At 45.9% G+C, this 10,113-nt stretch overlaps 1 protein-coding gene across 1 annotated transcript in view; it reads left to right on the forward strand.

Annotated features, from left to right (window-relative positions):
• Positions 1 to 10,113, forward strand: part of Pld1 (phospholipase D1) — a 223,088-nt gene that overhangs the window by 199,482 nt on the left and 13,493 nt on the right. The window contains exons 26-27 of the mRNA XM_037207272.1: positions 381 to 515; positions 7,433 to 7,586. Coding sequence (XP_037063167.1) covers positions 381 to 515; positions 7,433 to 7,586 — 289 coding nt within the window. The remainder of the gene's footprint in view (positions 1 to 380; positions 516 to 7,432; positions 7,587 to 10,113) is intronic.

Raw genomic sequence — 10,113 nt, forward strand, 5'->3', positions numbered from 1 at the left:
CTCTGCTTCAAGTTCCTGCCTTGAGTTCCTGCCCTGACTTCCCTCAGTGATGGACTGTGACCTGGGAGGATAAGTCAAATAAATCCTTTCCTTCCCTAAAAATTCTTTGACAGAATGTTTTGTCATGGCAACAGAATAAAACTAGGATACTCATTCAAGTTATTAATATAATTCCCTTTATCATAAAAATTCCTGGCTAAATTTTGCAAAAGATTATATATATAATACACACACCACAAACACACACACACACACACACACACACACACACACACATATATATAATCTGCTTAAATGTCTATGTGTCTTGGAAAACAAAACTGATGCACCTTTGTTGGGCGTGGTCATATTGATCTTAGCGTTCTCTTCTTGGCCCCCAGTTGGTAACCAGTGGATAAACTACATATCGTTTTGTGGCCTGAGAACACACGCCGAGCTGGAAGGGAGCCTGGTCACTGAGCTCATCTATGTCCACAGCAAGCTGCTAATTGCCGATGACAGCACAGTTGTGATCGGTAAGTATGAGGTCTGTGCGCACGCTCCCGCGCCTGTGCGCACGCTCCCGCGCCTGTGCCCACGCTCCCGCCGTGCCCCGCTCCCGCCCTGCGCACGCTCCCCGCCTGCCCACGCTCCCGCGCCGTGCGCACGCTCCCGCGCCTGTGCCCACGCTCCCGCGCCTGTGCCCACGCTCCCGCGTCTGTGCGCACGCTCCCGCGCCTGTGCCCATGCTCCCGCGTCTGTGCGCACGCTCCTGCGCCTCAGTTGTCCTTGCTTTTCCGGGCTTCCGTGGCAGCTGAGATTTGTCATAGAACACCTCCCCTGTTTCAGCGACATCCTCCCTAACCTGTCTTCTTGTTGTTGTTTTGTTTTTTAACCTATCCAGAATTAGAGATCCAGAGCAACAAAAGGGACTTTGTGTACTCACAGTATTTAGAAGCAGGACCTTAAACCTCACATCTGTTCACCTGCTGATCACACTGATTCTTTAAAAATGTTTACTTTTGTTCATTTGGCTGGTTGATGATTATGTGCATGTTCTGCATTTGTGTGTGGAAGTCAGAAGCCAGCTTGAGTGTGTTTCCACCAAGAGGGTCCTGGAGACTGAACTCCAGTCTTCAGGCTTGGCAGCAAGTGTCCTTATCTGCTGAGCCATGCCACTAGCCCTCATTTGATTAATTCTTTAGTATTCCCTTATTTTTATTTGAATCCAAGTGCCTAGAGTTCTGGGATCGGAAGGAGAGGAAATCAGCAAGGGAACATTTCAAACAAGAGAAGCTTGTGTGTGGTCTGTGCCGATCCCACATCATCTGACCTTCCCTACAGATCTAGGGTCAGGTCACAGTCAAGGCCGGAAGGATGCTAAGGTCTTGCCGTCAGTGTGCTTACCGGTACTTTTCCTATGTTTATGTTTTGGATACTCTCAATCAAGGTGTGGAACTGTCAGCTTTGCTGATCCGGGTGGAAGTGGAGAGAGAATTGTGTTTTAGTGAAATGACACAGTCCTGTTTTCAGATCAATGTCCTTCTTTAACGAATGGCACGAGTGCTCTCCCCTCACTGGTTCAGGAGAGAGGCTGCACATTCTGGATTGGACCTTCTGGGCCAGAAGGGTGGATATTCAGCCTCCCTCTGGTTTTATAAACATTGTACATCCTGCGTCAACATCACTGAATTGTTTCCCATTTAATATTGTTAATGAACGAACACTGGAAAGATGAACGAGATGCAGAACATTAATAACTTGTCCTAGTCAGGGTTTCTATTGCTGTGGTGAAACACCATGACCAAAGCACCTTGGGGAGGAAAGGGCTGTTTGGCTTACACTTCCCCATTGCTGTTCATCACTGAAGGAAGTCAGGACAGGAACTCAAACAGGGCAGGAACCTGGAGGCAGGAGCTGATGCAGGGGCCATGGAGGAGTGCTGCTTGGTCAGCCTGCTTTCTTATGGAACCCAGGAATACCTGCCCAGAGATGGCACCACCCTCAGTGGACTGGGCCTTCCCATCAATCACCAATTAAGAAAATGCTCTACAACCAGATCTTATGGAGGCATTTTAACAACTGAGCTTTCCTTTTTTCAGATGACCCTAGCTTGTGTCAGGTTGGCATAAAACTAGCCAGCACATGATCATTCTGAAAACTGAGTGGTGTGTGTGTGTGTGTGTGTGTGTGTATTTGTGTTATCAGTGGAGATGGTACAAGGCACTGCTAGAAATCCTGCTCATCTGTTTTATGTAGCTGAAGTTATCCTGTTCCTGCCTGACCCACATGGCCCTGTGGCCACTTGAACCCAAGTAAACATGCAGAGGCTTATATTAATTAAACTGCTCAGCCATTAGCTCAGGCCTACCACTGACTAACTTTAACACTTAAACTAACCCATAATTCTTATTTATGTTTAGCCACGTGCCTTGGTACCTTTTCCCAGTTCTGCCTTCACATCTTGCGTCTCATGGCAGCAGTGGCTGGCAGCGTCTCCTGACTCAGCCTTCCATTTCCCAGCATTCTCCTCTCTGCTGTTCCCACCTATACTATACTTCCTGCCTGGCTACTGGCCAATTAGCATTTTATTTATCAATCAGTCAGAGCAACACACTCACAGCATACAGAAAGACATCCCCAGCAGTTTTAAATAAAACATAGCTTCTTAGCCTTATTAAGGTAACTCCCTGGTCTTTTTTAAGAAGCTCAAGGTCATGGAGTATTTTGACACTTTTTGGCAGTTATATGTCCTTTTTATCTCTATTCTTCACTGAGAAAGGGAAAAAAAATCTCATAACTAGCAGTAATGAGATGTCTTATCTAGAATATAGTTTGGAAAAATGTATTTCTGAAGCAAGGGTATATATCTCAGTGTGTATATAGGTGCATACATGTATTTAAATGTCTGTAAACATAGCTTGAATATCTGTATACATATACACACATAGGGAGAAAGACTGGAGAAATGGATTCTTTTAATATTTGTGCAGAATTTTTTTAAAAAAGCATTGTATTCCAACATCCTTTACTCAATAGCAATGGTTCTCAACCTGTGGGTTGTACCCCCAAATTTGAATGAGCCTTTCACTGGTGTTACCTAAGAGCATCAGAAAACACAAATATTTATATTATAATTCGTAACAGTAGCAAAATTACAATTGTGAAGTAGCAACAAAAATAATTTTATGGTTGGGAGTCTCTACAACATGAGGAATTAAAAGGTCATAGCACTAGGAAGATTGAGAACCACTCTTCTATAGTGACTTATTATACTGAACAAAACATGACTCCAGATAGACCAAAGACCTCAACATAAAACCAGGTAAATGGATGGAGCTAGGAAAAAAATCATCCTGAGTGAGGTAGCCCAGATCCAAAAAGACAAATATGGTGTGTATCCAATTATATGTAAATGTTAGCTGTTAATCTTCAATAGGCAGGCTACAATCCCTATAACCATGGGAATTAGGGATAGAGTAAGAGGCTAGCAGGTAGGGATGGATCTCCCTAGGAAGAGGACATGAAATAGATAATTATGATGGACAAGGTGGGGACTAGAACGGGAGGATCAAATGAGGAGGAGGAGGGAAGAGGTGGATGACAGAGGGAATACAGGGAGGAGCATCTAAACAAGGACTGTCTAAGGGGTGTATGGAAACCTAATACCGCAGAAGCTTCCCAAAATATATACAAATACGAAGGTGATCTCATCGAAATTGCTAAATAATGGGGAAAACGGAGCCCCAGCTGGCGTCTCTCATCACCCAATGAAGCCTCCAGTACTGTGTTCCTCAAAAGGCACCCAGAACCTATAACCACTCTATGTACCCCATATCCCTCCTTCCTTTTCCTCTTTTTTATGTAGAAATGAGGTATGCCCCAATCCTGCAACTCATTTTCTGAGTTTCATTTTCAGAACACAGAAATATTTAACAGAAAGACTGGAGGTAACACACTTATCAGTCTTTCCCTGTTAGTATTATTTATTAAGTTCATCTAAGATCTGGAGCCTAGCTAGGCAACCTGCCCCAGGACTGGCTGTCTCTGCCTACCTTACACTGGGGTTGCAGGTGGATCTCCGTGCCTGCCCAGCATTTACATGGGTTCTGGGGATGTGATCACTAGTCCTCATTTTATCAAACCTGAGGGTCACAGCCTGTGCCCCAAGCCACACTCCTTAACAAGTCAATTAAAAGAGCCAGTTTAATAATGGAAAACAGAGAGAGAGAGAGAGAGAGAAGAGAAAGAGAGAAGAAAGAAGAAAGAAGAAAAAAAAAAAAAAAAAAAAAAAAAAAAAAAAAAAGAAAGAAAGAAAGAAAGAAAGAGAGAGACAGATTTATTCAATGTGGCCATCTTAGAGGGAAAAGAGACCCAGCGAAGCCCCCAAGTCCATCTTCAGGGTTCTGCAGTAAGACTGAGTTTTTTTTTTTTTTTTTTTTTTAGAAGTTCTCTTATGGTTTCTGACTCACGTAGCAGCTGGCTCACTCCAGAGTCGCCCCTCTGCCCCGACTGAAACCCCCACCGCCCGGCTAAGACTGAGTTTTAAATATAGAGCCAAGGTTATGAACATCTAAGCACTGGCCATCAAGGTGCGGCCCTGCCCACGCTGACTCATCACTGTGAGCTTCAGTCTCGTGTTGTAAGGTGCTCTGATAAGTTGTAACAGCTGTGGAATCTCTTGCCAGGAGACAAGTTCCCGTCTGGGGCGACCTTCTTTTTCTCCCAGCATGGGATTTCGGGCTGGGGGCGGGTGGGAGGAATTCCCATTTCCTCGGTGCCCACTGTTTCTACAGCCATTTCTATAGCCACGTGGAGAGACCCGGCATCTCTGGGGAAGATCTTCCCTTCCTGCTAGGCCTGTTAGGCTGGCTTGTGCAGACAGCACTTGCTTCTGTCTCGACATTTCACAGCGCCAGGAGTGTACTCCTGTACTCCTGCCGCGGGAGTCGGGGGCGGCTGCCATGGGAGGGGGTTGGGGTTAGTGGATAAATATGTCGGGGCTCCAGGCTGGCTCCCACACCACAGGGTTCTGATCTTGGCTAGAGAAGCACCACCCACCCAGTCCTGCAGACACAGTCTCGGAGTGGCCTCTCTTAGGGCAGAAGAGAGCCAAGTCCCCAAAGAGCACCATGGGAATTCTGTTCAGACACCTAGGAAGGAATGCCTGGGCTAGAGAGGGCGATGCAAATGCTGTGTTCCAGTAAATTCTCCCCACCTGCAGCCCTGGTCTCCCCAACACGGCTGCCTAAGACAGACCCGAAACCAGCACAACACCTAACACGGGAGGGAAGTCTCACAGGGAGAAGTCTCACGCCTAAACAAAGAACCGCAGGCATCTAAGGGATGCTGAGGGTGGGATCATCACTGGTTATCCAGTACCAAATGGTCAGTCCCGGAATCATATACATTCAAGTAACACTAAATGGACTAAGCAGGTTGTGTTCATGCATTTATACATCCAACAGTATCATTTTTGTTATAGGTATATGCATATACAACAACTGAAAAGAGGCCATAAATTTGAGAAAAGACAGTGGGAGGGGCATTGGAAGGGCTGGAAGGAGAAAGGGAAGAGGGGAAATCTTGTACTTATATTTTAATTGAAAAAAGCTGCCAAACTTCATGGTGTAATCCTAAAGCTAGTTAGTGCATATGTATACTTTACTGTGATCCACTACAGTATTTCTTCTATTGTGAGGAATCAGGTAATAAAAAGAAGTCCAGAGTACACATCACAAAATAAATAAATGAAAGCTTAGTCCTTCTCAACTGAAAGTCAACATCCTTGGTGAATTGAGGTTTTCTCTCTAGACCAGGCTGGCCTGGAACTCACAGAGCTCTGCCTGCCTCCCGAGTGCTGGGATTAAAGGTGTGCGCTACCTCCCTGAATTGAGGTTTCAAAATAGAAGGAAACTGATACCAAAGCTGCTGCCTGCCACCCAGCAGAGGTGGAGAGTCTCGGCCACCAACGGCAGACTGTATTTCAGATTAGCCGGTGACTGTGAAAGCTTTCCTGCCATTTAACATTCCTTGTTGTGTAAAAGCTGAAGACCAGAAAGCTTGTTCTTGTGTTTTGGGTTTTGTTTTTAAACAAAAACAAAACCCCACCCATTTCTAGACTGAACTGGTTGGTGTGCCATTTTCTTTTAACTTCGTCATGATTCAGTTAACCAGTATCCTTTGGGATGCAGGTAGAAAACTACGTGAAACAGTCAGGAGAACGTTTCGTAAACAATAGAAGAAAGCTCTAGTGTTAACTAGAGTCTTCGGGGTTTTGTTGTAGCAGGCTTTGTCGGACTGCCAGCCCCCATATTATGACATGGAGACTTAACGTTAGTTAGGAATGCTTGGCCTTACCCTATGCTTTTCCCCCTAGCTCTTAGAACTTCATTTAACCTGTTTCTCTTGGCCTTCATTTTGCCTCAGGGCTTTTTACCTTTCTTCCATTCTATATGTCCTTGTCTGTCTGTCTGACTGGCTGGCCCTGAGCATCTCCCCCGATTTCTCCCTCATTCTTTCCTTTCTTCTCTCTTCTCTCCTCTCTTATTCTCTCTGCCCGCCAGCCCCGTCTATCCATCTCCTGCCCAGCTATTGGCCGCTCAGCTTTTTACTAGAGCAATCAGGTGCCTTAGGCAGACAAGGTGATACAAATGCAACACATCTTTACATAATTAGACAAATGCAGCATAAACAAATGTAACACATATTTTCCTAGTTAAACAAATGCAACACACATTTACATAGTTAAATATTCTTCAACATAAACAAATACAGCATATCTTTATATAGTCAAAGTAATATTCCATGGCATTCTGTGGATTTTTTACAATTATTTTCACTTATGTGTATTGTGTGTATCTCTGTATGTGCACACATGTGAACAGGTGTCCATGGAGGCCAGAAGAAGGCATCAGGTCCTCTGGGTCTAGAGCTACAGGATCTTGTGAGCCACTTGACGTGGGTGCTAGGAGTGGACGTGGGTCCTCTGGAAGAGCAGGAAGCGCTCATCACTGCTGAGCCGACTCAGCCTCTGAGCGTGCTTTCCATCCTTCAGCCTTGGCTTGTCGGGTCAGCCCCTCATGGTAGAAAGATGGCTGTAGAGGGAATCTTCTGGAGCCAGTATCCAAGGGATGGGGAAGATGATAGAAAGTTCTGCTTTCTCAGACGCCCTTGGAAACTTTCCTTCATGTTGTGTGGTCCAGAACCATGCCAGGTGCCATCTGCTAAGCTAATCCCTGACAAAGATGGTGACATTGTGATTCCAAGCTGCTTTAGAATAATCAGGGCCACACTTGAGTGAATCCTGAGGCGGCCCCTACCTCCCTAAACTACACCTTCCCTAGATAACTTTGACAAAACTGGGGAGTCGTGAGCCAGAAGCATGGAGTGGGGTCAGCCGTCGGCCATGGCTGTCATGAGAACTCTTTCTTTTCTGTTGTTCCTCCGTTAGGTTCTGCCAACATCAATGACCGGAGCATGCTGGGAAAGCGAGACAGTGAAATGGCCGTCATCGTGCAGGACACAGAGACGGTCCCCTCCATGATGGACGGAAAGGAGTACCAAGCCGGCCGCTTCGCCCGAGGACTCCGGCTGCAGTGCTTCAGGTGAGCCACAGCGCCAGGCTTGTTCCTAGTTCACAGCGCAGTGCTGGGGCTCCGGTGACCTCTCCCCCTTGGCACCCCTGCCGTGCCAGATTCGTTTTAAATCTAGAACAATGTCTCTCAGAGTGCAGGACATACACACGAGTATAGAAATGACTCTAAACATACACACATTGTTTTAGTAGCCTGCCGTCTTTATGGATAATAGCACAAACGACCATTTTAAAGGTAATCAATTTAAGGTCAGTCCGGATCAAACCATCTAGGTGGCATTTGTTTAAGTTTTTAAAGTAACTTCACTTTTAAAATCTAAACAAACAGGTACTTCCGCAGGTAAAGGCACTCCCCACCTAGCCTGATGACCTGAGGTCAATCCTCTCAGCTCACAAGGTGAAAGGAGAGAACCTTTGTCACTCACACGTGGGGACCACATGGTGAAGGAGAGGACCAATTTCCACAGGTTGTCCGCTGACCTCCACATGCACTGTGACATGAGCATCTTCAGGCACACAAAATAGTGAGGATATGATAAGTATTGCTAAAAGTATTTTAGTGGCTGCTGGCATCAGATTTAAGTGTGAATGCTACATTTCCCAAGTGTAGCATGAATCTTAAATGGTCTTATTAATGAGAACAAACCTGGAGCCTGGTATTGGGTTAAAGCTGGAAGATCAGAGAGAAAGAACAAGCCACAGCTTCCTCACCTTACAACTCCTCAGCTGATCCTGTTTCCTCAGACTGGAAGCCTCTGAGTTCTTATCCAAATGGATCTCAGCTGAACTGCTGCTAAAAGCCTAAAAGCTTAACCAGCTTAGTTCCTGGTTTTCATGCCTTATATACCTTTCTGCTTTCTGCCATCACTTCCTGGGATTAAAGGCATGAGTCACCATGCCTGGCTGTTTCCAGTGTGGCCTTGAACTCACAGAGATCCAGGTGGATCTCTGCCTCTGGAATGCTAGGATTAAAGACATGTGTGTCACCATTTTCTGGCCTCTATATCTAGTGGCTATTCTGTTCTCTGACTCCAGATAAGTTTATTAGGGTGCACAATATTTTGGGGAACACAATATCACCACATCCAAGTTTAGAAGGATTCTAGACATCAGAGATCCCTTGTTCTCTACAAGACAGACAGGCTACTGAGGGCTGTGAAACAAGGACTGTGTAACCCTGAGGGATTAAGTGGGCTCTCGGCTCTTCGGCTCCGGCTAGGGTTAACTGCCCCCAGCTTCTTTAGTCTATTACCAACAGTGGTCCTTCTAAACCTTCTAGATCATATCACTCCTTTGCTCACTACCATCTACCTCCTTACCTCAGAACTAAGCAAGGACCAGGTAAAACCTTTCCAGATGTATGAGTCTGTATGGTCTGTCAACACCTTGACCTCTCTCCCAGCTGTAGACCTGGTCAGGAGGTCCTGAGGATTCTAGAACTGCCCTTGCTGTGACGTCACTTCATTTGTGACCTATAGGGGTCTCTGTGACTATCAGGGTGCCAATCTGAGTAAGGCAAGAAGGAAATCAGGTTCAACATGACTTAGCCAGTATTGGTTCAAACTACCCTGACCCTGAGTAGTTTATTATAGGCATATTTAAGTATAGTGCAAGTGTGAAAAACATTTCCTGTTGTAACACAATCCCTTGTGCACAAGGAGGCATAATTACATCAAAGAAACTCTTCACAAAGTGCATCACTTCTTCCATCAAGGTGAGTTGTAGAGATAGGCTACATGTGTTATCTGAAGAGCTAGAAGGATCGGATGTGGCCTCAGTACACAGATAGTGTAGAGGTCATCTGGGCTATTATCCACCTCTTGCCCTGTTTGTGGGAGCTCGGAGGAGCCCCTGGCCATACAGATAATGCAAGCATCACCTAGATGATAAGCCTGTCCAGTCCTGCCTGTGGGATCTTGGTGTGGCCTGTCGCTACAGAGATCATAAGTCACCAGGTTATTAACAAGCTCTGCCCCCAGCCTTCTGGGTCAAAAATAAGTTATACATCTCTGCCATCAAAAAGGCAATCCTGCATTTGGACATTCCCTTTTCCTTAGTGCCTGTCTGTGAGAGCAAGGACCTTCGAGCTCCCAGTAGTGGCTCCATGGTGTGACACACAGGTGCCCTGATGAAGCCAAGGGTTGTGCCTTGTGCTGCTTGGGGAGGGGATGCCTGTGACACCATTGTTAATGTGTCATTGGCAATGACACCATTGCCTCCATGTGTTAATGGTCCATTTGGCGACTGGCTCACACACGGAGAGGACATGTGCTAAGGATGCTGCAGTCCTTGCCAATACAACAGCTGTCTTGATGGCCATCCTGCTTCTTCCTACAGTTCTGGCAGACATGCTCCCCAGATTTAGCTTCATTCCAGACAGCTCCATTCTTTGCTCTCAGCTCAAAGGACTCGGCAGAGCCATGCCTCAAAATACGTCAGCACCTTCCACCACTTTCATTGTTGTGTTTGTCCCCTTTATTACTGTGTGTTTGGCCCAGTGAGAATCCTTCCAAACCATTGGCATTACAGAAAAGCGC

This window comes from Peromyscus leucopus, chromosome 6 (assembly GCF_004664715.2).
Source record: "Peromyscus leucopus breed LL Stock chromosome 6, UCI_PerLeu_2.1, whole genome shotgun sequence".
Classification (NCBI taxonomy): Eukaryota; Metazoa; Chordata; class Mammalia; order Rodentia; family Cricetidae; genus Peromyscus; species Peromyscus leucopus.